The following is a 27918-nucleotide window of genomic DNA, read 5'->3' as shown; positions in this document are numbered from 1 at the left end:
AGGCTTGACTCGCCGAGACAAGGCGGAGGGGCGGGTTTCTCCCCCCCCCTCCCCATCGAATCCCGGAGCCCAGACAGCATCGTGTGGCGCGGCCGCCCGTCTTCCTTTCCGCCGCTCTCCAGCCATGACCCTGCGAAGACTTCGGCGCCTCCGGCCCGGACAGCCGGCTCAAGAAACGGCGGCGAGCGTGGCCGGCCCGGAAGCTGACGGGGGCCGAGGGTCGGAGCTGGAAAAGGCGCTGGCGGCCTCGGGGGGCACCTTGCCCCGAGCCAGGCGGGTAAGTGAAAGAAGGGACGCCGCCCTGGCGGAGGGGGACGCGGCGGCAGGAACCGGGCATTTGCACCCGCGCGATCCTCCTAACCCGGCGCCGGGCTCTCCTTGGCCCGCCTCGCCCAGCCCGCTTTCCAATCCTGGGTGTGTCTCTTGGCGGACCCGATTGTCGCCTTTGCCGCCGCTCGTTTAGCCGCCCGCTCGCGTTCCCCCCCCCCCGCCCCCAATTGCCTTTCCTGCCCGTCCTCTCCCGAGAGGCGAAGAGCTTCCCAGGACTGGGGAACTCGGGAGGAGACCCCCTCGGGCTTTCGCTGCCCAGTCCTGCGAGGAAGGGCTGTCTTTTCCACCACCACCCCCGGTCTTCTCGCTGTCCGTTCATTCTCCGCGAAAGCCTTCGCCTCTCCTCCTCCGGGGAACCTGCCTCGGTTCAACGCGGAGCGAAGCCGTCCGCCTTCCCTCACCTGCGCTACTTCTCGATGCGGGAGGCGCGCTTCTCCGTGCCCTGAAGGTCCCGCGTGGGGCGAAAGGGGTAGCCGCGGGGAGGTGGATTCACACACACTTGCGGCAAGACTGATCTTAGCCTCCTGCTGCCATCCCGACTCATCCCACCCCACCTTTCCTGACAAAAACTAACGCCCCTCTCGGGTGAGGATGATGGAAAGTGCGAAGCCGGAGCCCGAGTTTCCGCCCGAGCCACCAGAAATTCCTTGTAGTTCAGAGGTCGCCAACCTTGGCAACTTTAAGACTTGGGGAGTTCAACTCCCAGAATTGGCTGGCTGGCTGGGGAATTTTGAGAGTTGAAGTCCACAAGTCTTCAAAGTTGCTAAGGTTGGAGACCTCTGTTGTAGTGGACCTGTTAGTCCTGGGATTGACCAACTGTTTTGAATTTGCTTGGAGAAGCTAGTAGAGGGGTCTCCTGGGTGGGCTAGGGCCTCTTCTTGATTGTTACCACTTCGTATCTGGAGGCCATTTAAACTTATAATTGATCGATGGCTTCCAGTCCATGAAAGTATTGCAGTAAATAAAAATTAATGGGTGGCAAACCACTTTGGGGACTTGAACCTAGCAAGGAGGGGGAGAGGAGGGGCTTCTGTCAGATGCTTTATTGGGGAACTCCTCTTTGGCCCAGCTAGTTACCTTTGCAGCTGACTTTCTAGATGGAAAAGCATCATGTACTGTATATGCGCTCACTGAAGTTGTTTTTCACATTGCAGAAATGTGTGGCTTATGTCTCACAAGGCGCCTACGGGGAGAAAATTTACATGAGTGCAGGTCCTACTGGACTGTGTGAGATATATATATATTTGAATAAGCATACGTTATAGTTTGGTTTTTTTTAGATGCAAATGTAAAACATGAGTGTGTACATTCAAAGAAGTTGTGGTATTCAGATGTTTCATTGTTTGCATGGGTTTCTTGCTCTCTGGAGGGAATCATTTAGGAAGGCAATACGGTGAAGTAAAAAAGTGTCCATCTGTTCAACATCTCAAATTCTGTGGTTACTGTTCCCCTCCTAGTTTTAATTTTTTTTCTTTGCGTCCTGATTAACTCGGTACAAAGCAAAAAGTCTAACTGAGCTCCTCCCACCCCAAAATTGATTCCTGATAACTCCGGATTTCATTCCTTTCAGACTAATTTATTGAGGGGAAGAGGTGCTGTAGTTCACTTTGCAACTGGAGCCAGTACAGATCAGCCAGTGAGCTATTAACTAATGCAGACTAATCTTTATCTGTTGCTGTGTTAGGTATACCTGAATTCTTTGGGAACTTCTAAGTGCGTGTGGGGGGGGGGACTCCTTATGATTGAGGGTTTCCCATTCCCTTCTCCAAATCATCCTAGCACTCTCCTGGTGAGTTAGACTGTAGCTTCCATAGTCCACAGCTAGCAAAGTGGAAATGGAAGTGCCAGGATGCAATGCTTCGGGGAAATTAAAATGGAAAGAAATAACTGCTGTTTTCTTTGGTAAGGGTTTATGAAACAAGTTCTGTATCTAAATTTGTTTCTGAGGTGCCAGGTTGGTCACTCTAACCATGTTTTGAGGGGAAGGGTGTTGGAATTATTATTATTTTTATTCATTACAGTACTAAGTGACTAAGGTTAGCATTCTTAGTGCTCATTTTAACAAACCAGTGTCACAGTTACTGCTGCAGATACTGCTGCCTCCAAGTTCATCATTTTATGACTGTGGTGTCTGTGGCTTAACACCGAAATGGGGAATTAATTTGTGTGGTATTCCCTCCTTTTTTGTGAAAGAAGAGGTAATGGCACAATAGAACAGCCCTTCTTCGTCTGTCTTAACAAAGGGCAAGATCAAAAAGCTTACAGGAAACTACTCAAAAAAGCCAGGAACCTTTGCTAGGCCTATTCAAAATGAGTCAAAACCTAATAGAGATACATGTGCCATTTGTATATCATGAAAGTATCCTAGAAACAACTGGAAACCTCTTTTGGCACTCACAGGTGCTTTCATCTATACCAGGAGTCTCCAAACCTGGCAATTTTAAGACTTGTGGACTTCAACTCCCAGATTTCCCCAGCCAACATGGCTGGGTGAGGAATTCTGGGAGTTGAAGTCCCCAAGTCTTAAAGTTGCCAAGTTTGGAGACCCCTGATCTATATGTTTGAAGGAAAACAACACACACACACACACACCCCATTTGAACTACATATCTCATTAGGTACAGGTAGTCTTTGACTTGCAACCATTGTTTAGCAATCATTCAAAGTTACAAGGGCACTGAAAAAGTTACTTATAACTGGTCCTCCCACTTATGACCGTCGCAACGTCCCCATGGTTATGTTATCAAAATTGAAGCAATTGGCATGTATTTATAATGATTGCATTTTGCCAGGATTATGTGATTGTCATTTTTGTCCTTTCCAACTGGCATATTACAAGCGAATTCAATTGTTTGGGGTGGGGGTGGGGGGTGGCGGCTGGATTTGCTTAATGACCACATGACTCATTTAACTGCAGTGATTCACTTAAAACAGTGGCAAAAAATATTGTTAGACTGAGTATGACTTACTTAACAACTACCTTGCTTAGCAATGGAAATTCTGGACTTAACAATTGCAGTTGTGTTCCAGAAAGCAGCCGTGGAGTGTCAACCCCTGAGCTGCGTTTGAACCGACGGTTAGAAGGAATCAGGGACTCATTTCCTGTACGGCTCTTCACGTCCCGTAATAGCGTCCTGTGGTTACAGCCGCCTGCTACTGTGTGCAGATACAGCAGCTATTAAAGGAAACTTGGTCTGCTGCGACCTGGTGCTAGTGGTTTCCCCCAACAGCCAGTTTGTTTTGCGGGTTCTAGACTTTATTAATCACCCTCCGAGTGGAGGGGAGAAGTGGCAGACTGCCACACATGGGTGGCGTCTGTGCTAAAACACCTTGACAACCGTGACATCACTGTTGTCCAGAACAGAAGTGAGGTAACTGGGAAGAAACAATTACTGGAAAGAGGGAGGAGGCGTGGACGGTATGAGCCCACGTGGAACGGCTTATAGCCTAATTTTCAGTGTTTTGCTTCCCCCACCTCCCAACCTCTCTGCTGGTTTGAGGTTAGGAGCAATATTTTTATTTCTGTTTCCTGTGCTCATTGCCAAGCATGGGAGTTCCCAAACAAGAAACACAGTAATCGCATTTCTTTTGGGGATGGCTTTTACCTCCAGCTATATTATATTCTAGCTGTGGTGGTGCAGTGGTTGGAATGCAGTATTGCAGGCTAATTCTGCCGACTGCCAGGAGTTTGATTCTGACTGGCTGAAGGTTGACTCAGCCTCCCATCTTTCTGAGGTCGGTAAAATGAGGACCCAGACTGTTGGGGGCAACATATGGACTCTGTAAACCGCTTAGAGAGGGCTGTAAAGCACTGTGAAGCGGTATATAAGTCTAACTGCTATTGCTATTTTTGAAACCTCTGGCTTCCACTGACAACCCTGATGTGTATCTGTTACTCATTCTGCAACATCCATATATATATATATATATCTATATATATATCTATATATCTATATATCTATCTATCTATCTATCTATCTATCTATCTATCTATCTATCTATCTATCTATCTATATATATATATATATATATATATATATATATATATATATCTGTGTCAGACAGACCTCAGATGGCTGAGCCACACTTCTATCAGATTAATGGCATGGCTGCTCTTTCTCCCCAAAATTTTAAAAGGAATAAAAATGGTCTGTCCTTACAAGGACCAGGCAGCTGCTCCTGTTCAGTGCTCAGGATTACTTCAGCAGAGATTATACTTCTTGCTGTCCCATCCTCCTCCTCCTCCAAATTGTTGAGAACAGAGTAGTGAACTATCTGGTGTCAGTTAACTTTGTAACTGAGTTGGGGGTCTTCCTGTTCCTACTCCCAACATTCTGACCTCTGTAGCGTGTTGTCCCTCAAGGCCAGCCGCATGAAGTATTTTGCATCAAGAAGCAAGTGAATCTTTGAGTATGCTATGACACATTCAGCGGGTAGGCAACCTCAGCTCTTTTATGACTCATGGACTTCAACTCCCAGAATTCCTGAGTCAGCTATGCTGACTCAGGAATTCTGGGAGTTGAAGTCCATGAGTCATAAAAGAGCCGAGGTTGCCTACCCCTGCTAGAGGCACTCTGTGCCTCCCAGCTCTACTGCAGAAATCCAGATAGCTACAAGATGGCAGCAAAGAACCCCAGTAGTCTCAGTTTGTGGTCCAGATTTTGCAGGTTCAGAAATGCTTCCCTAGGGGGGAAAAAAACAAGATCAAAGGTTCTTATGCTCCCCGTAATTACATAGCTGTATTTTGTATTATTTTTCTGTTTGCTTCCTGAGGTGCCAGACCCAATCAAGCACATTGGTGATCAGGAGTCTACTAGCACTTTCCCGACTGACACATTTCATTGAAAAGCTTAAGCTTTTGTGAGCCGAGCTTGCTTCATCAGGTACATGAAGTGCTTTGTTGATGTAGGCTTTTAGCCCCTCCTTGCATTTCATAAAGCAAGCTGCAGTTCACAAAAACCTATGCCTTTTAATAAAAATTGTTAACAGTAGTTGGGAGGGAGGCTGCCAAGAGTCCTGGTTTGTTTGTTTGTTTTTTGCTACCATAGACTAGCCTGTCTCTCCTTTTCAATTGGTGACTAACGTATCTCAGTTGCTTGAGCCATTCCTGACCCATTTTTCTGGCTTCTGTAAGTCTCTAGGAGGTTGTGTGGTGAATTTTTTCAGTACTGTGGTTTTGGGTAAGGTTCTTACAAATGGATGAAATGAAGAGCCAAAATACATAGGTATGTAAAGCCTTAAAACAATAACAGACTATTTTGCATTAACCCTTTTCAGAAGCCACCCTGAAAAGGTTCAGAAAGGTTGACCTTGGTCCTCTTCAGTGCCATCTTTCTGCAGACCATGAAGACTGAAAAAAATAAAGAAGGGGCACACACACACACCCGCCCACCTCTGCTGTACAAGCTTTTTCAACATAAGCCACTATAAAGACTCCAACCAAGTGTTTTCCATAGAATTAAAAAAAATCCTGAATGCTGAAAGTATGTTTTTATCCTGTAATTGGTGGCAGGACCAACCCCAGGCAGTTTCCTGGTTGGGTATCTGGTAGGTTGTACGACTTACCATGCATGAGTTTTGTTATGTACTGGGCTCTTGTGATACACCACGTGGGTTGCTGGAGCAGCTAACGGCTCTCCAGCAACCCAGACTAACAGTCTCCTGTCCTGCAATTGGCTAGCCCCAGGCGGCAATGGTTGATTCAAAACTATTGGCTGCCGCCTAGGGGCTAGATATATTGGGGCTGGTTGCAGCCCTTGTTTCGGTACAGTTCCAGCAAGAAATAAAGTATGAGTTATCCTGTACTCAGCCTCGCATCTTCATTCCTGCACCAAAGAACCCACTATTTAACAAGTTTCTTCTTCTCATAACCCCAGAACTCTTTGTTTATTTGCATATGATACGGCCTGGAGGAAAAGGTGCATTGTTTGTGTAGTTTTGAGCCTAGGCCCGTCTCTCCCAGGAAACTCAGTGGTTTTGGTTTAGGGGAGGGTTCATTTCCCAATGCTTGGTTTTGCCCTGAAATGCAAACCTTTGTGCCTGCTTAGCCCCCCAAGTAATTTTGGCTTGATTGCTCTCTGAGAATGTCTTTTTTATTAAAATGTTATGCTACAATAAAAGTATAAAGTGAAAAAAGTGAGGGGGAAAAAGAAAACATAATTTTGACTTTTCTCTAAGAATTTCTGAGGTGGAGTATTTATTGAAAAAGGGTAAATGTGGAACATAACATGTCACTTTAAGAAAAGGACAATTCAGATACTAAATAGTAAGGTAGGGAGAAAGGTGCTAAACCAGTGTTTCTCAGACTTGGCAACTTTAAGATATGTGGACTTCTACCTCCAGAATTTCCCAACTACTTATGTTCTTCATGCTGTTAAGTTTGAGAAACTCGGTGCTAAATGATTGATTGATTTAAACCAGACATGTCAAACACAAGGCCCGGGGGCCGGATTCGGCCCACGAAGTGGTTTCACGTGGCCCACAAAGCCATCCTGGAAACAGTGAGGAAATGCCCCCCACTGCCTTGGCCCATCCTACTGCTAAGGAAGCTTTGGATACAAAGCCAGATCTCCTCACATGGAGAGGAAGTGGGCCTCCCTCTTGACTTTGCCCTCATACCCATCATGAGCAACCTGGCTAAGGAGAGCAAGTACAGCAGCAACAGCCTTGAGGAGGCAAGTGGAGCTGGGCTTAGTGCCACGTGTGCTTGAGGGTTGGGCTGGGCATTTGACCTCTGCGCCACCGTCCAGCCCCCCCCCCCGCATGGCCTTAGAGGAACAGTGAAGCTCCTCCAGTGGACCATGCCTTGGCACTTGCCCCAGTCCCATCTCCTTCTGCCAGAGACCCTCAGATCTGTCCCACACCTGCCCCATAGGCAACCTTGACGCAAACGATGTAGAACTGGCCATGCCCACCCAGTAGACCACATGCACTCCAGCCATGCCCACCCAGTAGGCCACGCCCACCCTGGCCACACCCACCCACCCCGAGGGCAACCGCAATGCTGATGCGGCCCTCAATAAAATTGAGTTTGACACCCCTGATTTAAAGAGATGAGTAGTGAGCAGATAATAATTGGATGCCCTTTTCCCTTTTCAAAAGGGAAAATTGGGTTTGGAAGAGTTGTCTGTTTTCACAGTTTGTGTATTGTACATGCTTAGCGTGTGTGTGCATCTGGGCCGGAGACCCCTTTTTTAATTAAAAAATTTCAGTGCAGTAAAATATACAAAACAAACAAGAACAAAGATAGAAAATAAGAAATAGAGATACAATTGCTCCTTCTGCCCTTCCTTCTAACAGTAATTATCATCGTAAACTTTTTCCCTGCATCCTTCTAATCATTTATAATCCCCAAATCATCAATTCATTCTTCTTTTGTTTCATCAAAAGTCCATTTAAGGTTTCCAGTCTTTTTTGAAAGCATCTATTGTTTTATCTATTGATAAACTAGTTAGTTTCACCATTTCTGCAAGTTCAATGAATCTTCCAATGTAGGCATTTCACTGCTTTTCCAACACTATTCCACGTACGATAATTTTGCTGCAGTTACCATATACAATATTAATCCCATATTTCTTGTCTAATTTCTTTGCTGGAGACCAGTTTAGAAGCAACTCTGAAGTATGGAGAATTGAATGCAAGCCTAGCTTCACCCTGAGACTAATTGTGTGTACATGGAGTGCAAAGAAATCCTCCAATGCCTTATATCAGGTGTATTTACTGGCTTTCAGCTCCAAGATCCTATTATGGTAATATTACACTGTACATTGCTGATGGCTGCAAACAGGTAGCCAGGTCAGTTGCATGGTGCCATGGGATCTCACCCAAATTACACTGGGCTCATTTTTTTTTATCCTGCCCATCTTATTGGTCTGCTTTGTTTATCCTGACAGATGACCATTTCTTCATTTGTTTCTCCAAATACAGTAAATTGACCCAGTGGAGGAAGTCAAAACCTTGAATTAATACAGATGGGCTGGAGTATCTACAGATACAGCTGTCCTTGGCCTTTGAAAGGAGCAACATGTTTGCCTGGGATGGAACTCGTGTGGAGATGTCTTAGAAAGAGTAGAACTTCTTGGGGCTCCATTTCAGCCACCTTGATGTGAGAAAGAAGCTAACCAGGTTGGGTAAGGTTAGAGCTGAGATGGGAGACCACTAGGGCCTTTAGGTGAAACTGGAAAGTAAAGAAAGCTGTCCAGAATAAAGCAATGGTAAACCTGTTCTGTATACTTGGCAGAGGAACAACGGGAAACCCACAGTCAAGCTCAGCAAAAAAGAATGCTTTACTGATAGTCCCTGACTTACAACCATAATTGAGCCCAAAATCTCTGTTGCAAAGTGAGACAGTTGTTAAGTGAGTTTTTCCCCATTTTATGACTTTTCATGCCGTAGTTGTTAAGCGAATCACTGCAGCTGTAAAGTTAGTAATAACAGTTCTTAAGTGAGTCTGGCTTCCCCAATGACTTTGCGTGTCAGAAGGTGGCAGAAGAGGGTTGCATGACCCCGGGATACAGCCACCGTCATAAATATGAACCAGTTGCCAACCATTCGAATTTTGATCACCTGACCCTGGGGATGCTGCAACGGTTGTAAGGGTGAAAAACAGTCCTAGGTCACTTTTTTCAATGTCGTCGTAACTTTGAACAATCTCTAAACAAATGGTGGTAAGTCAAGGACTCGGTGTACTTTTTTCCGGTGGTGAATCCCTTTGGCCAACCATTCTGGTTTGCTTCATTGGCTATGGTCTTGGATGGACTTTGGTCTTATAACCTTGGAGGCCTGTTAAAAACTGCAACCCTGGAGAAGCAGTCCCCACCCATGACAGGAAACAGCCACTTTCTCAGCCCGCAGATGAAAAGCCCTGTTTGTTTATGGAACCACCGGCCATTTGTCCAGTTTTGGGCGGAAGAGAGAGGATAGAGCAGGAGACTCATTTCACTTTCAAAAATTGCCACGTGCAATGATTTGCATGGATTCTGACTCTCCCTGTGGTTCTGCATCCTGGAGTTTCTCGGGTGGGAGTGAAGGAGAAAAGATGGAACCAAAGGGTCTCGCTATCCTTTTGGGGTTTGTCCCTTTTCCTAATGGCCTTCCCCACCCCGCCGCCCCCCACCCCTCGCAGTCCTGGCTGCCTGGCACACAGTCTTCAGCCCAAAAGGGTGTTTAGCATTTCTCCCTGTTCCTGCCGCCCCCGCCTGATATTGGAAGCACATGTTTTTCTCAGTGTCTGGGTTTCATTACTGGTGGAGACAGGCTTCTTTGCAGGTCTGAGGCTGCGCCCTTGCCTCTTGGGCCCAGGGAACAACACAAGGGGACGAAAGGGGATGAACAATCAAGAGAAACGGAGCTGTTCTGAAACACAGGCATCCGCTCGCTCTCCGCTGGTTGCCATTTGGAAAAGCTTCTATCACTGCTGCTTTTGGCAAGACCCTCTTTCCTTAGCTCCAGAGGTTCTTCCCTCCGGTGGCTTGCAATGCAACACGTCTCATCCACCAGCAGAGTCAGTGGGCTCCCCCACTCTCTGCAAAGAGCAACCCGCTTGGCTTTTCTTCCACACGTGGCAGCAACACACGCAGGCACTCGCGCAGACAGGCAAGCACCGCCTCCCACCCACCCCCCCACCCCCGAAACCCAGCTGGCAGCTTGGAGGCTCTGAGGTTGATCCTGTGAACTCAGCATTTGGTCTCCTTGGCTGGATGCAGCGGTTCAAAGCCATCTGGCCACACAAAGGGAGGAGGGAGGATTGGGGAATTGGAACATTCTCCCTATTGTACTTTGGGTCAGCCTGGAGCTGAGCTGGGGTGGGCGGAAAGAAGTTTTGAATGCTTGTGTTCTTGGGACAATCGGGTATTTTTCCTTTCCTGCCTTACAACATGCATCCTTAAAAGATCCTAGCAACATCTTAGACCAGTGATGGCGAACCTTTGGGGCTTGGCAGGTCAAACATTTGGAAAATGCCTAACTCGACTCTGCTGGTGTGTCTCTCTCACACACACCACCCTGACCAAAAGAGAAACAATTCTCTATCCTCCCCCCATACACCTACCAATCTAGGCCACTCTGCATAGCAGCGCTCAGTGGCTCTGCTGGCCCAGACCTTGACTTCAGCCCTAGCACTGCTGCTGTCACTCAAAAAGGCTGCCTCTGCCATACTCCCAAGGTGCAATTATCCTCCAATCCAGTGTTCCTGGAGTTCTCTTCCTGTTGACAGGCCCCTGTGGCCTACCTGAGCTTGCTCCAGACCACATGAAGCCTTCGTTCTGGAATCAGCTTCACAGAATGCTGTTCCATCGCCTGCCTCTTCAGCCTCCAAAAGCTGTGCCTTATTCTCACGTAACATCCGGAGGTCTGGAGGCTGTGCAAGGGCACCCACCATTCTAACCCAGCTTTTGAAAACGCTGCAAAAACCTGTTTCAAAAATAGTTGTTGGGTGTTTGTGAATGCCGCTGTATCACCCAAAGCACGGTGTGGCATCTTTGACACGTGTCATAGGTTCGCCATCATTGTGTTAGACCCACATCCTTGGCCACCGAGACTGGCAAATGATTATCTCCACTGAACTACAAGTGAGCATTGTGACTCTTAAGTGCAATGGGCAGCATATAAATGTGATAAATAAATCCAGCTGCACTGGGATTGAGGAAAAGGCTCAGAAGTCATACCAGGTGTGCTTCTCCTATATTCTCAGCCAGGAAACCAACAGGTATGTGTGTCTTGAGTCAATATTACTCTTACTTTCTGGCAAAAGAGATCTTGACCAGGAAGGATTCTGAACTGTAGGGAAGGGCGTGTAGTCAGTGAACATAAAAGAAACTCAATTGGACTATGTTTCTATCAATTACAATACGATACAATACAAGATTCTCCCTGGAGTCAAGCTCAACTCCTGATAACTACCGTGTCTATTTTCTTGGCAACACATGGAAATGCTTTCCCACAACCACTTTGGGTGGCTTTTTGATTGACCGGACTAATCTGGTGTTGGTGTTTCCTGGTGGTCTCCCATTCAAACATTCACCAAGAGGTCTGCCCCTGGTTTCATATTCAAGATCAGCCCAGGTCGACTAGGTGCTGCTACCTCCTGCTTGGTGATGCCTTGATGTTTGCTAAAGATGGCTTAAGTGTTGAAAGAATGCATGAGGTTGTTTTGAAGCATATACCATGGGAAATCGTATTCTTTTTTTTCATTCGCAAGGGATCTGAATCCTTTATGCCTCTACTTTGCACTTTTTGGTAACTTTCAAGTTGATACTTTCATTGTAAACAATAGAAGAGGGTGTTCTAGTACAGGGGTAGGCAACCTTGGCTCTTTAATGACTCGTGGACTTCAACTCCCAGAATTCCTGGGCCAGCTGGCTCAGGAATTCTGGGAGTTGAAGTCCATGAATCATAAAAGAGCCAAGGTTGCCTACTCCTGTTCTAGTACAAAGGCATGTTATATGTAGAACTACAAGCTTAATGCAGAAAACATTCCTCCTGATAGCTAATCAGAATATTTGGGAGAGGTTCTCAACAGACACAGTAGCTCTGATTATTCAAGCATTTGACTTAAGTGCAGAATCAACGCATGGGAGGAGGAATATGCTCGTCTCCCACCGGTAGGAAACCAATGTCTGTATCACTTTGTTGGCCTTTTCATATTATTATTTTTTGTGTAATTATTATTTTTATATCGCCTTTGTTCCTGAGATCAGTGTAACCCTGTCTGTGCTTCTCAGCTCTAAAGTGGAATGTCTGGATAAGGCTCAGAAGGACTCGGTTTTAGCTTTCAGTACCTTCTGGATCTATTAAGTAGAATTTGAATTTTGACTAGCTTGCTACAACCTCCAGTGTGAAGACACTGCCCATGTGCCTTCGGGATCAATTCCCGTTATAGTGGGATTCAAATCTATTCACTCCACTCTCAGCAGGCCACCCAAATATCCCACTTCACTGATGGGAATTTGTTGAGGTCACTGAAACGCCATTGTCGAGCTTGACAGGTAGGGCCATTTCATTCCAATATGGAGCTGGAAACCCTTGTCCCTACACTTGCTTCTGCCACTTGTCCCTTCCCCCCACGCTGAATAAATGCAGCGACCTACCGTTTCTCTGCTTCCAACAGTCTCCCTCCTTGTCTGCTGTTCAGAGGCCGGTTCGCTGCTCTCAGTTGCCATTTTTTCCAGCGTTGGGCTGCTTAGCTGCGCTCCGGAGCTGGCTGTCTCGTTCTTTGTTGCCAGCTGCCTCTGACTCCACATGCAGCCATTCATTTACTGCGCTCCTGTTTCCTTTATCCTTTCTATCTTCCTTATCTAACTTTCTGCTTCTTTTCCCTCCCTTTCCCCCCCCCCCCACCTCATCTCCTATACTTTCCTACTTAGTTTGGTTACTTCTCTCCCCATGATCCGATACTGCTTCCTACATTGCCGCCATCTTGGATCGCTTGACTGATCTTCTGAAAAGTCACTGCAATCCTGAACCTGAGTTTGAAAATGCTTGCAAATGATTGCAGTGATGAAAATAAAAAGAGATTTATGTTTTATGCCTACAGGTTAAAACAGAGGTCATTCTAGGCTGGGGGAAGCGGGTGGAGTGCTTGCTTGTCAGAGGCAGACAGGACGAAGTCTTACATGAGCAGCTGTTTATTTTCAAGCATAATTCCAATTGCATGTGTAGCTGCCTAATAGAAAACTGATGCTTCGTTTCTTGGCTGCGCCTTGCAGGAGACGTTGAGTTCAGCCATAAACCAAAGACATGCACGTTTGCACACTTGTACAACTCAGATAGTTTAATGAAAGCCAGAACATTATCAATTGCCATGTTGTCAGCAGTTATGCCAAGATGGCTGAAATTCTTCAGGGGATGCGACATGGCATGAATGTGGGGCACCACCCACCTCCAAGGGTGATTGAATCCATTTTTTATTAATAAAATTTCCTAATTGCTTCTCCAAATTTCAGTTCCCATCGTTTGCTCTGTTGAAGCAACAACAATGAAAGCGTTTGTTCAAAATGGGCCTGGCAATTAATTTTATTTTAAAATTAGGGCTTCGGAATAAAGTGGGCTTTCTCTTCCAAAGGTTTTTCCTTTTTCGTGGCACAAAGCCATGTGGCTTTGAAAGACTACAGTGTTCAGATGTGACTTTCTGAATGCTTTTCATCAACCCTGGTGGTGGGTGTAAGACCCTCTTAGTTGGCATTTGTGGTTTTGGGATGTGGAAACTTCGCCAAGCTTGAGATGCAATTCCAAGAAATCTTCAGGCTTATGTGAAAATTGGATATAAAGCACCAAGATGCCCCTAGGAGATTCAGCAGCCTAGATAGTGATGTGCCATTTGTTTTGATCAATTTTTTAGTCAGATGATATAAATCTCGGCTGGCTTCATTGACAGTTGTTTGTTTGTTTTTTGCTTCAAGGAATGAAACAGAAACCTCATTCTGAATGTCCATGAATGAGGACCTAATGTGCTTTCAACCTAGAGCAGTTTCCATTCATGCATTGTGCAAGTGGCTTCGTAAAACTGAATAGCCAGTTTACGGGTAGCAAACCAAATTGGGTTGATGATGGCATCAGAGGACAGACATCCCCTGGAGCAAAGGAACAGTTCTTTCAGATGCAAGAGGCATAATCCAGATCAGGATTATAGGAAGGGGGTGGTGGTTTACAGGATGAAGAACAGGGACTGTCTCCTCAGCTTGCCTCCAGCAGGCTCCCCATTCGAATTCCCCTCCCTTGTGTGTTGTTAACCAACTGCATGAATGGCCTCTTGTCTAGCAACTGGCTTCCCAAAACAGTGTCTGCTTTGGATTTAGCTGCCTCAGGCAGAGTCCTCGTTTCATGTTGGAGACCTGTTTACATTGCCGGGTTGGCAGACAGGCATCCAGAGCAAGCTATCAAAACTGAGCTTTTATTGAAAGCACATAATGAAAATGATCTAAGTAATTCTTACAACAGCTCAGTAAACAAGGTAGGCAAAGATTCTCTCAGATCTTGATGCCGCTTAAGGACTGAAAGTGGAGTCATCAGATGGCAGGAAAATGTGCTTCGTATGCAGCCTTTAAGGCCTCTGACTCTGGGGTTGTTCTGTGGCTCCCTTGGGCCAGTCCCTGGCTCAGTGCCATCGGCGCTACATCTGAGTGAGGTTTGAGGCCTGCCTCCTACCATACTCTTGACTAATTTTCTTTTTTGCACCTCTCCTTCAGGGCTCTACATTCAAGTGGCACTCGCTGAGCCAGTCCCCTGAGCAGCACAGGTAGGTGCTAAGTTGCTCCTTTCCTGCTGGGAGAGTTTCAGTGGTAAATTTTGTCCTGCTCTGCTGATGACAGGGTTGCTTTTTTTTTCCCCATGTCAGCCTACAGAGAAAGGCTTGCCTTCCGTGCAGTCTAATCAAAAGCTGTCTGTTTCTTGCTTGTGCTCGTTTAGGACCCGGTCTTGTTTCCCCCCAGTCAGTGGCTGAGAGTCAGTGAGATGGTCCTACAGTGGTTTGGTGGTGGTGGTGGTGATGGGGAATAAGAGAAATTATGCACCTGGAGGTAATTTGCAAGCACTGCCAAGGTATTTTGTCTTCTGGGATAGAGCCTTAGACTAAGGACCCTTTGGCTGTGTTAACTCCAGTCCTATATCTCCTGCTGGGGACAGAATTTCACCAGCTAAAGCTTCCAAACGATGGTTAACCTCTCATGGAATAGGGTAGACTCACTCTTCAATTTGTCTCTTTAATAAGTAAACTTTTCAATTGATGGGGATTGCAATTCCTCCTTTATCTCTCTGGTGCAACTTTCCTCAGCCTGGTGTCCAGCAGAAGTGGGACGTATAATACAATGCTTTGATTCAAAAGCAAAAAAGTGCTTCAGCGCACACAGGGCAAGCATACCGTATACCTTTCTGCAACTCCTCAAACCAAAATCCTCTTCTGGTAATGGTATACATGGTAATAGGAGTATACAGGTTGGAGGACCAATTCCCACCGTTAACCTGTCTGGTTAGCAGGGCTTATGGGAATTGTGGTCTTAGCATATCTGATGAGTATCAGATTGCCATCCCTGATAGGAGTTACCGTAATCTTCCCTTCACTGGGATCCAATGCAAGAAGACTCGAATGTGGCCTAGTTGAGTGTTGCTTCACAATAAGAGACTTTAGACAAAATATCCATAAATTACATTTGATACAGAATCACCTTCAAGCTTTAGGAATGTGCCCTTAAAGCTGCATTGATGAAAGTGATAAGAGCAATTATTGCCACTTCAGCTCTTTAGGAAGAAGCTTTGTTGTGCAGAAACAAAGAGAGAGAGCCAAGAAAGGGCTCACTGGAGAAAGGACCTTTGTTTTTGCCTCATCTACAAGCCCTGTGGTTGCAGTTCTCCAAATGATTGGAGGTGAAATTCTCCTGAAGCTTTCTTAGAGAACAGGAAAGTTGGGTTTTAACAGTGCACATGAAAGGTATAAAGCAGGGGTAGGCAACCTTGGCTCTTTTATGACTCGTGGACTTCAACTCCCAGAATTCCTGAGCCAGCATGGCTCAGCTTGGAAACCTCTCCCTTTCCCCTCAGCATGGCTGGCTCAGGAATTCTGGGAGTTGAAGTCCATGAGTCATAAAAGAGCCAAGGTTGCCTACCCCTGGTAAAGGAATACCTTTCCACAGGCTTGTGATTTCATTGCTAAATGGGGAGGAAAAGAATTTCCAGTTTTGAAACGTCGTAACTAAATATAGGATATCTGAATGCCATTGTCTTAATATCTTATTACATTCCCGTGTCAAGTTTTTGCCAACATAGCATCCTTCAGGTTCTTCTAACCTGCTGCCTCGCAGCATGCTGGGTGATGGGTTTTGTGGGTAGTCCATCTTGAAGGTGCAAGGCTGAAGAAACAATGACCTTCCCCCTTGTTAGAGCTACCGTCATATGTGATAGACAAGGAGAACAAAAGCCAGGTGTAATGCAGGCTATTAGGAAATGTCTCTGTGTAAAAGCTTCTCCTAAAATATGCTTCTGAATTATATTGGAGACGTTTCTTAAATTCCCAGTGACAGCTTGTAGAAATTAAATAAACGTTTGGGAGTCGCTTATAAAAACCCTCTCAACCATACTTCTTTTCCAGAAATAATAAGCAGAACCCAGGGGTGGTCAGTTGGGTGTGTGCATGCACCCATACGTTATTTGTGGCCAGATATTCTACTCTGTTTTATAAAGTGGCGCAACTTTTTCATGAAATGAAAGGAGGAATCTTTGTCTTCTTCTTGCAGTTTCCAAATTATCATTAAATAGAGAGGCATTTTTTATCAAATGAGAAGAAATTTTGACCACTTACTACCCTTATACCAGATGGATTCATATCATAAATGGACAATGTTCATGGAATGACCCGTTCCATTTAAAAGCACAGAACATACACTCAACTTGCAATATCTGGTGGTAATATATGGGACTTTGATAAAAAAAAGTGATTGATAACCTGGGTTATTTGGATAGGAAGGCAATGCAAATATTTCTCAAGAGAATCTGCAGAATGTTCAGTAAACATTAGTTCATTTTAGTATTGAAGTCATTCAAAAAATTTTTAGGAGAACTTGACAGGGATTTTTAAATGCATGTTTAATTGTGAAAGATTGCAGCTCTGTTGTTTAGAAGAGTGGCCATCCATGTAATTTACCCTAAAAGATGATCCCCGTATGTTAGATTATCTGCCATTTTTCGGTATTTATCTTAGGTATCTCCTTTTTTGCAGTAAATGCGTCTGCAAGAAAGAGATGCATCTAAAAAAGCATACTCTTGAATAATGTGTTGTGGTTGTTTGATACTGAATCTATGTTTGCTTCAGCAACCCCATCCCCGATTACATTTGTGTTTGCTTTGGCTATGTTTCTGCACTTGGATCTCCTTTTGTTATTTTGTTAGCTCCAGTCTGGATTCATAAAGACTGGATGATACACAAAAGGCTGCTCCCTTCCTGTTTGTTTCTTTGGCTCAAAGTGGCGATATGGAAGGAGCTGTAAGGGAAAGAGGGACTGTGAGCTGAGGAGATGATTCTTGGGTGCGGCAATTGTTTGATCCAGCTGCCTGGCTAAGGGGAAGAATGCTGCTTTCACTTCCCACCCACCCTGTATTTGAACACGCGTAAGACCGAAGTTGCTGAACTATGACTAAGGGAAGTTCCTGTAACTTAAATCATATTGTGGGGAAGTGCTTCAACTGTGGGAAGATGGAGGAATCAGAAAGTGGAGAAAGATCCTTACACAACTTTGGGAATAGGGCTTGGAATCTGCCTCATGCAAGGTCCTGAGGAATTTCAGCTGAATTTCTTTCCTCTTGCATTGTTTCAGGAAAGTGATCACGCTGGAGAAAGAAGAGAGCCAGACATATGGTTTTGAGATTCAGGTAAATGTAGGGAGAGCCTTTTATTCATTCCTAAACTTACCTCACATCCAGCTAAGTTTTGCAGGCTGCACTCGGCAGGAATTGAGGACAGGGTTTTAAATCACATGCCTCAGGGTATTTGCAAATGGGAAAAAAGTTGAAATACAAATTTCAGACTCTAAAAAAAAAATTAAAAATTGAGGACTTAGATTTTTCAAAGCAATGAATATCAGATCTGAGGAAAATATGACAATGTCTTGAATCTTGCCTGTCTCACTTTTCAGCTGAGTTTGATCTTAGACATTTTAGAGAATGAGAAATGATCCAAATCGGGCAGAATTCATTTCATCTCACAGCTTGCTATGGCTGTCTAGCTCTTCATGCTGTTTTATCTCATTCATTATAGATTACAGCATCAACCCCTAATCCACCCTTCTCATGCCATAATAAATAATAATTCTTTTTCCCGTCTGGGCAATTTTCAGACCTATGGGCTACACCATCAGGACACAAAACGTGTGGAGATGTTCACTTTTGTTTGTCGGGTTCACGAAAACAGCCCAGCCCAAGCAGCAGGCCTTAAACCTGGTAAGAGACTTCATTTACTGCATTGTACTGCTTCACTGGAGCTCAACAGCTGACTGGTAAAATCAGCAGATACGATTCAGGTTTTAGACCTTCCTGGCCTTTAGTGGCCAGTGAGAATGTCATTTTGTCTTCTTGAACTGCAAATTTCAGGGCGCACTTGTGTACAGCCCTCTGTTTTATTGTCTCCATGCTTCCTCCCAGCTTTTTACAATTGTAGGGAACACCGAGTAGATCTCTGTTGTGGAAAGCCATTGGAGGACAACATGATATCACCGGCTCCTCTTGTTACTTCACAGAACGGAGCCTGCAAGGCCACAGTCTGAACTCCACATGTCATTTGCTGCAGGACACTCTCCAACTCAGTCTGCTCATTTCCCCAAGCCTGGGAGCGTGAGCTTCTCTGTGAGGCTCCAAGGAAAGGTGCTGAGACCCCAAGGTGAAGGCTAGAAATTGGGAAGTGTACAGGTAGAACTTACTTAATGATTGCCCTATTTAGCCATTGTTCAAAGTGACAGTGGTGCTGAAAGACTAGCTTTACAACCAGTCTTCACAGTTACAACAGTTGCAGCGTCCCCAGAGTCACATGATTGACATTCAAGCACTTTGCAACCAGCAAGCATTTAGGACAGTTGCAGCATCTCATGTTCATGCGATCATCATCTGCGTATTTCACAGCCAGCTTCCCACAAGCAGAGTCAACGGAGAATCCAACCGTAAAATTATAATTCACAGTCACGTGATTTCTGGCTTAATGACTTAACTCTGAATTGTTGTAACAACTGCCGTTGAAATGAGGTTGTAAAGCCTGTTGGAATCACATGATATTTCACTTAGTGGCTGAGTTGCTGTTCCCAGTTGTGGTCACTGGGCGGGGACCATCTGCATTTCCTCACCTCTCATTATTTAGAATCAAAGGAGACCACAGTTGATGGGGACATGTGGAATCCTTGCAGATTTCACAGTTCTCACAGGACTATCCTCTCCAGATTTGATTACAAATCACCAACATGTTGAGTAACAAGTGCCTCCCGGTTTTCCATGGAAAATAAAAGGAAAAAAATAGTAGTAGACCAGTTTAACATGCCTAAAACAGAGAAAACAGAGGGGGGGGGGAATCAAGAAACCCTCTCCAGACAGACAACAGCAGGAAAACCTGTCTCTCCGTTTTCCTAACATCATCAGTTTGTCCAGCTGGGGTTTCCAGATTTAAAATATAATAGTTCAGAAGGCATTCCTGCTCACTGGAATGCTAGGCATTTTTCTGAACAATCAAAATACTGGATGTTTTCCTCTTAAAATGGGCAGTGGGCCCATTGTCTCCTGGCCAACAGGACTCATGGAAGAAATATTGTAGTGCACAATAGCCAAAGAGTGGGGTCTTTCCGAGACAGGCCAGTAATGCAGACTCCCTCTCCTTGTTCTTTCCTTGCCTGTGATTCATTGGCTCTTTGTAAGGAGGCCTCCACCATCTCTGGTTCACATCACAAGGAACCATGAAGAAGGCTGGGGTGCAGCTTTCACGAGGGTGCCTTCTTCTCTCCTCCCAGCTGTTCTGCTCTGGAGAGCCAAAGCATGGCATCTTCATTTAAAGCAGTATTTTTTCAAACTTGTCACCTTTAAGATGTATGGACTTCAACTCCCAGAATTCTCCAGCCAGTTGAAATCCACACATCCTAAATCTGACAGGGTTGAAAAACACTGCTTTAAAGAGTCAGATTGACAGCAGGCTCAGACAGAGGTGAGGGGGTGAATGAATTAGAGGGTTTGGCTGTGCAGTATGGTACCCTCCTTTCTTCCCATTAAACACTGCTTTTCCTGTTTTTTGTACAGAGGGCCTTTTTTAAAAAGTACACCTCTCCAAGCCGAGATCATTTTTCCCAATAGCAAAAAATTTTCTGGCTCCCAAACAGTCTCTTTTTTCTCTTGTAAGCAACCCTAGTCCTCAAAATCACAAGCTGTACTTAAAAATAGCAGAACAATCTCAGAAAAAATTGAAAGAATAGCCTGTTAAAATTTTCTATATACCGTAGTAATAAATTACTGTTATCTGTACAGAATTTTTTATGAATTGGAATATTGCATTGGAAGGTTTAAAATGCTTCTATTTCTCCCTAATACCACATGTACCGTGTGTGTGTGTTTGTGTATACACACATACATACATACATACAGACAGACAGACACTCTTTAAGATTATGTGTACATACAAGCACACACTCAGTCTCTCTCACATACATACGTTCTATAAACACACATACATGCAAACACTCACATTCCCTGTGTTTCTGTTCTTTCACCCAACTCAAATATCTTTTTATTTTAATTTCTGTCATTTTGTTCAATAAAACAGAGAAGAAGAAATCTAAAAAGTCATGAGTATTCTTGATTAAATATTTCCCCATGCCCCTCCTATGGTTCTGCCCTCACTAAACTCTTGACACATAATTAGAGTGCTCAGAATAAAACCAAATCAATGTGCAATTATGCTGTTTACATAATTTAGATGGCGCCCAAGACAAAATTGTCATTGCCGTGTTGGTCTGTGGAAAAAAGAAATCCAAACCCATACTTGTGGAATAATTTTATGAAGACCAAATAAATGCAATACAAGTGTGTACAAGCTTTTATGATCATTTCTTTAAGCAAGCAAAACCAGGGGAAGAGGAAAAATTGCTTCACCTCTTTTAGCTGTGAAGCGGAGAGATCACAGTCAACTCTGATATGGGCATTGTGGACTGAAAGCCTTCTTTGTGTTAAAGATGTGGGGATCAGGCATACAAGGCCAATAAAAAGTGGGGGGCTTCGTCCATCCCTACCTCTACCACCAATTCAGTTTTTGGCTTAATGTCATGGTTCCGACAAATGGAACTCTTCAAAGAATTTTGAGGCCTTGTTTACCTAAAAGAATCTTTATTCAAGTAGTATAACATCGGCACTAACATAATCGAAGCCAAAAACTAAATTCCCCTCCCCTGAGCACATAGTAAAGGTAAAGGTAAAGGTTCCCCCGCACATGCGTGCTAGTCGTTTCTGACTCTAGGGGCCGGTGCTCATCTCCGTTTCAAAGCCGAAGAGCCAGCGCTTGTCCGAGGACGTCTCCGTGGTCATGTGGCTGGCATGACTAGACGCCAAAGGCGCACGGAACGCTGTTACCTTCCCACCATGGTGGTCCCTATTTTTCTACTTGCAGTTTTATGTGCTTTCGAACTGCTAGGTTGGCAGAAGCTGGGACGAGTAACAGGCGCTCACTCTGTTACGCGGCACTCGGGATTCGACCCGCCAAACTGCCGACCTTCTGATCGACAAGCTCAGCGTCCTAACCCACTGAGCCACCGCGTATCAAAGCACAATTCCCTCCTCCAATTAACAGTCATAAATCACATTCCCCAATTAGTTCAAAGCTCGGGCTTCCCCTCAAGTTCTCCAGACCGCCAATTCTTTACCATCTCTTATTTCAACAACCTTGGTTCTCATGCTAGGTTCAGTATTATTATGTCTAGGTGGACTCTCATGCACATTCCCCCCAACCTTATCATCACCTAACTCTACAAGTGAAAAGAAGAAAATGGCCACATCTCCAACGGTTGTCAACGCAAAAATATCCGATGTTAGCAGCGTCGACACCAAGCCTGAGAGACCGAAATAAAGAATGTTTTGCAGAATTGCAGAAGTGATATCTTAAGTTCAGGCTTTAAGTGTGCAGCCCAGTAGAGATCCTTTGTCCCCCCCCCTGACTCCTTTTTGTTGCCTCTCTGCTTTGTAGGAGACACAATCACAGGGGTGAATGGGCTTAACGTAGAAGGCATCCGGCACCGTGAAATTGTGGAGATCATCAAAGCATCTGGAAACGTGCTCAGGTAAAAGCCAGATTGCTGCTTTAATCCAGGACTAGCCCTCTCCTCCCCCCACTCCATGTGCCACTGCTGTGGTTTTCTATCCACGGAGGCATCACTCATCTCACTTTGTCCCCTGTTCAGGTTAGATACCTTGTACGGTGCATCAATCCGGAGGGCCGAATTGGAGGCTCGCTTGCAGTATCTCAAGGTGAGTGGCATTCAAGCAGGAAAGTGCAATGAAATGTTTACAAGTTTGGCTCAGGTTGCTGCCCAAAAGAGGCAACTGTTTTGAATTAGGGCCTGTACATGGATATGAAATGATATCCCCAAATTCAACCTGGGTAACTGCCCTACAAATAGTCGTATAGACAGAATTGCAGTTTTTTGGCTTTGATCAGGATGCTCCATACTCCTAAAAAAACCAGAAAGCTGTCTTATGCCAAGTGCAATTATTAATCCATCTGGCTCAGTATTAACTGTAAAAAAAACAGCAGTTTTCACTGCATAGGAATTACTAAGGGGAAAGGAGCAAAGTTAAAACTTCCTCCCCTATTCCCCCCCCATCCTTCCTTCTACCCACTGATATGTCCCTTCCCATTTGCCTTCTGCTTCACCCATTGTGATCCCCTATTTTGAGGTTCTGTGCAACTCTTCGGCTGAAGAAGTTCTCTGCTGTATAACAGCGTCTTGGAATGGAGGAAATCAGGGAAAAATGCAACCTCTCGGGCAGTGTTCAGCAAATTAAATTTTTCAATAGGTGTCAAAAGAAAAAAGAAGAGTAGTTTAGACCAATCTAACCTCCTTTTTAAAGGGACGTGGTGGCTCAGTGGGTTAGGACGCTGAGCTTGTCGATCAGAAGGTCGGCAGTTTGGCGGGTTGAATCCCGAGTGCCGCGTAACAGAGTGAGCGCCTGTTACTCGTCCCAGCTTCTGCCAACCTAGCAGTTTGAAAGCATGTAAAAATGCAAGTAGAAAAATAGGGACCACTATGGTGGGAAGGTAACAGCGCTCCATGCGCCTTTGGCGTCTAGTCATGCCGGCCACATGACCACGGAGACGTCCTCGGACAAGCGCTGGCTCTTCAGCTTTGAAACGGAGATGAGCACCGGCCCCTAGAGTCGGAAACGACTAGCATGCATGTGCGGGGGAACCTTTACCTTTACCTTAACCTCCTTTTAACACTGATCAATAACTTTTCCACTTTCCATCAAATGTTTTCCGGCACTATTGACTTTGTTCTAGCACAGTAAATGTCATTTTCACTGTTGGTTTTTCTGTATCAGTTTCCCCCAGCAGGAAATTCTTGATCTCTGTTTCTCCACGTGCAATATATCCTAACCGCAGCATGAAGGGATGAAGATAGCCATGCCACCTAGAGAATGCAGGATATGTTTCAGGGCTAAATTTTGGGCTAGTCCCTTTTCCCCCCTTTATATTCTGCCTTTGTTTAAGAAAAATAGCTGTATGAATCCTCTTAAGAGGTCTAATTTTACTTACAATTCCAAGCTGCCGAAAAGCAAAAAAAAAAAAAAGTGGTGGGCTCAAACTGTATCTTTATGAGATGAGGTATCTCTTTTAAAATAGTCTTATTCCCCACGATTAAGGTGTAATTTAAGGTGATTCTGGACATGACAAGAGGAATATCTACACTGATATAAAAGAATACAGCTGGTGTAACTAAATTGAGTACGTTTCTTACATTGCTTGAATTTTGGGTTTTGCTTGTTCTTTATAAATATTATAGGCAGTGTGGTGTAATAGTTAAGGCATCAGCCTAGAAACCAGGGGACTGTGAGTTCTAGTCTGATCTTAGGCACGAAGCCAGCTGGGTGAGCTTCGGCCAGTCCCTTCATATCATCCATAGGAACTGGATTCAAAGCCATTTGACTGTCTGTACCTACTTATTTACCTATCTACCTATCTATATCTGTCTGGCTGTTTATCATCTATCTCTATCTAATATTGCAGGCTTTTAAGGTTTTTTTTTAAAGAAAAAAAATTTAAACTAATAATGCAGTGTGTCTTTGATTCCTGAGCTACTCTCTTATTTCTCCTCTTGTTCAGAAAGATGTTCTTCATCATCTCCTACTTCATATTTTTCTTATTAGATATTTCATAAACTAAATCGGGAAGTTCTACCTGCAGGGTCTGCTGATAAATGGAGCCACAGCCTTGTTTAATTACTGTCTGGGAATCTGTATTTCTGAGGATGTTTTATGTGTTTAGCAGGAAGCCTACCTATCCTTGAGAAGTAGGTGGGCCATTAGTATCTTTCAGAAGCCAGCAGGTAGTTGGACAATAGGCTCAACTCTTCTCCTCTTTCTGGCTTTTATTCTGTCTCTTCGCAGCCCATAAAATTTGCAACTCTTATCTATTGGATTCTTTGAAAACACCCCCCCCCAATCCAAGCAGGAGAAGCCATCAGCTTTAGCCACAGAACGAATAAAAAAGGAAGGATAAGATTTAAGGAGAATGGCTCACCAGCAGTCAAGCACCATTTGAAGGAGATCATAATTAGATATATAGTCTTGACTGATCCTTGTTGTTGTTTGTAATGTCAGTTTCTTTCCATTGTAGCAAACGCTCTATGAAAAATGGGGAGAATATCGGTCATTGATGGTCCAAGAGCAGCGCCTGGTCCACGGTAAGTGTCAGAAGAGTGCCAGCGTTTTTTGTGATTGTCTTCTAGATCATGGATGGAGAACCAAATCTGGCTGGCAGCAGAAAGACATATTCCATGGTTTACAGACTACTCTTGGTTGTGTTTGTGTAACCTACTAGGCGAGTGTTTCTGGGAATTGAAGTCCACGCGTCTTATAGCTATCGAAGCTGAGAAACACCGCACTAAGCCAAACCAAGATTACCACAAAGTGTGGATTCAAGCGTGGACTAGTTCTTCTCTTTGGGAGAAGGAGCAGGTTCCTGCCTTCACTTAAGTAATTGTTTGCTCTTTCCTGGTAGGGATCGTGGTTAAAGACCCCAGCATCTATGATACGTTGGAGTCTGTGCGCTCCTGCCTGTATGGCTCTACACCCTACGGGATGCTGTTGAGAGGAGCTGGGAGTACTTACAGCAGCGTGGGCTGTGTCAGCACCGCCACTGATGAGACTGAGGAGTCTCTTTACCAAACTTGCTTTTTTGACTCTGCCGACTCCCTGGACATTGTCCCTGCAGCAGCTCAGTCTTCACGCCCCAAGACAACGTTAACCCGCAGCATCAGCGTCAAATGCTCCACCAGCAGCAGCAATGGGGATGCCTATTTCTGGGACAAATCCGGAGAACCAAAGAACTCTGTAGTCACGTCAAGGCCCCCCAAAAGCAAACAAGGAAGTTTCCGCAAGAGACTCCTCAAGTTTATTCCTGGGTTGAATCGTTCTTTGGAGGAAGAGGAGAGCCAGTTGTAAAAGGACATTCTTCTTGGGAAAGCAAAGCACAGTTCAGCCGTGAGGCCGGCTGTCTCTGCTTGCCGTGTTCTCTATTTATTTATTTATTTGATTAGCAGAGGACTGGGCTTCCGAACGCCAACAGACCAGCTCTATGGAGTGCAGGTTGCCTCCGACTTTTGGACGAATAATTCATCAGCTGGGATGGGAGTGGGGTGACAGTGGGTCTTTGGGTGGAAGGGAGAAAGGAGACCTCAAAAGGGGAAAAAAATGTAGCACATTGTGAGGCCAAAGAAGTACAAGTGATTTTGTATACTTCATTCATACGAGGGTAGTTTGGGTTTGGGATGTTTTTCAGGAATTGGCATAAAGCAGTCTCTTCAAATCATTGGGTGGTTCTTTGTTGCGGTGGGCCATAGGGTGACTTCTTTTAGAAATGGATGGGAAACAGGACATTATTATTGGTTTAACTAGCAGGGATAGTTTTGTTTTTGTTTTTTAAAACGGTATGTTTAATTTGCGTTTGTACATTGGGTGGCTTATGTTAGGACTTAATGAGGGGGGCATTAGAAGAGCCAGCATGTTAATTTAGCCTAGAGCATGAAAGTAACATTTGAGGTTTAGTCAGAAAGATTGAGAAAGCTCAGACCCAAGGCAAAAACTATCCTCAGTAGAAAGCAAAAGCTTCCACCTTCTTTTATTGGACACCCTCCAGATGCATTGGGACTTCAAGTCCCAGAATTCCCGTTTAGCCTCGTCTTTGGCCATGTTGGCTGGAAATTTGCATTATATTTAGAAGGCTCAGTTACAGGAATGGAGTGAGCTGCGTATGAAATCAGCCTCAGTAAGTGGGCGTGAACTAGCAAGAACTCCCAAGATATTTCTGCATTTTGGTTTTGTATTTTTAAGTGTTGAAGGGCAAGACTGCCAGGGGTTTTATGCATATCAAGTTCAATCTTTCCCTTACACTTGGGGCCAGGCCGATTCTAAGCTATACTTAGAAGAAGGAACACTTAATCCAGTTGGGGAGTCCATGTCTTGCAGTTGGCCCCTATGTCTACAGCAGCAGATACTTTCCCTCCCGCTGGGAAGGCCGAAGGATCATCGATGGAGCTGTAAATGTATGGGGAACTCCCTACCCCCTACCCCCCCCTCCACACACACCAGTTTGGATAAATGTGGTTTCTGAGCTGCTCTGTATCTTTATCTGCTCTGGGGAGTTACATCCTGCCTGCCTCATTGCCTCCAGAGGCTGCAGCAACTCCCCACAACCTCCCTCCAGTCTTTAAAAAAATCCAGATGTTATTACACATTTTTCCTCTCCTTATTCTAGAGCAACTGTGAAAGGAAAAGTTATGAGGAAAGAGGTCTTGGCGTTACATTTTGCTCTTTCAGCGTACCTAATTCTACTTGAAAGGCCAACAGACCAATAGGAAGTCCCAACATTCAGTTTAATAAATTCAGTTTATTCTAGTTTTACCGACTTTTCTCCCAAGTTTGTAAAAGATTGGGTCTGTCAGGAGTCCCCACTTTGCTCCTGCTGAATTAAACACTAATTCTCAGGACTGCTCAGGAAGAGAAATAGGGGAAGTTAAACAAGATGACCTTATTTCCAAGAGAGCTGAATCTTAAAGATCTGGATTAGCAGGGTAATCGGATATCATGAAGGCCGGCCCTAGGCAGAATGAAACTTGTGGCTACCTTGCCCAAACCTCAGTGCAGCATCTTTCTAAGGATTGCTTAAAGAAGGAGAAAGGGAGAACGGGACATAGACGTAGACAAACATAGACATAAAGATCAATCAGTCTTAATTGTAATCCAGCATATCTAGAAGGTGCCAGTTTGAGGAAGGCTGGGTGAACCTTAGACAAAACAAGAAAGGTGTTTGTCTAAAACCTTAGACAAAAGGTGATTTGCGATCTTTCATATGGCACTGCACTACAACTCCTGGCACCCCCTTTATTATCTGCTGTGCCAGCAAAGGCTCTTGGGAATTGTAGTTTAGCAACATTTGATGAGCCATATTCCTGGCCTAAGTGAAGTCCTCAGAACAGAACTGTGCCTCTGAAAACGGCTTCGTGTCTGTTCCAATCTCTCACCAGCAAATGCCTTGTGTGAGGGAAACCAAAGGGCAGCTTTCTGGTTTTCTGTTTTTAACTTTATCTCAGGAAATAACTGCAGGAAGAGGGGAGGAGGGGGTGACACAGCGCAGACGGGAAAAGAGTGGCTGTTGTGCACCCTGACAGATATTTCTCAAAAGAGATGCTAAAGGGGGAAGAAGCAACAAACAAACAAAGCAAGGCCAGCAATTTAGGGAGGCACCGTGTGCCAATAACTGTGTTCAGCTTACTTATGCATAAAAACCATATTCAGAGTTGGATTTTTGTACAGACATGTGCAGCTATGTTTCCACTGTAAACTTTTGGATAAAACTTGTGAGATGTTTTG

At 44.7% G+C, this 27918-nt stretch overlaps 1 protein-coding gene across 2 annotated transcripts; it reads left to right on the top strand.

The window, feature by feature from the left end:
- TAMALIN (trafficking regulator and scaffold protein tamalin) lies at positions 1 to 27918 on the top strand. 2 transcript variants are annotated; one of them, XM_083353030.1, is made up of 8 exons: positions 1 to 277; positions 14514 to 14563; positions 17631 to 17685; positions 18150 to 18252; positions 22016 to 22109; positions 22230 to 22296; positions 24665 to 24731; positions 25049 to 27918. In XM_083353030.1, exons 1-8 carry the CDS (start codon positions 125 to 127, stop codon positions 25489 to 25491), a joined length of 1032 nt encoding a protein of 343 aa, XP_083209156.1. In that variant the 5' UTR covers positions 1 to 124; the 3' UTR covers positions 25492 to 27918. The 2 variants fall into 2 exon arrangements, with proteins under 2 accessions (XP_083209156.1, XP_083209157.1); XM_083353031.1 differs by lacking the exons at positions 1 to 277; positions 14514 to 14563 and adding an exon at positions 17369 to 17424.

Source organism: Vipera ursinii (assembly GCF_947247035.1).
Source record: "Vipera ursinii genome assembly, chromosome: 2".
Lineage (NCBI taxonomy): Eukaryota > Metazoa > Chordata > Lepidosauria > Squamata > Viperidae > Vipera > Vipera ursinii.
This window is presented reverse-complemented; position numbering and strand designations above follow the sequence as displayed.

Bases quoted from the DNA above. Each gene is read 5' to 3' on its own strand.
- TAMALIN (XM_083353030.1), top strand. From the start codon at position 125: ATGACCCTGCGAAGACTTCGGCGCCTCCGGCCCGGACAGCCGGCTCAA. The intron at 22,297-24,664 runs GTGAGTGGCATT...TTTCCATTGTAG, and splicing joins CTCGCTTGCAGTATCTCAAG to CAAACGCTCTATGAAAAATG. The intron at 24,732-25,048 runs GTAAGTGTCAGA...CTTTCCTGGTAG, and splicing joins AGAGCAGCGCCTGGTCCACG to GGATCGTGGTTAAAGACCCC.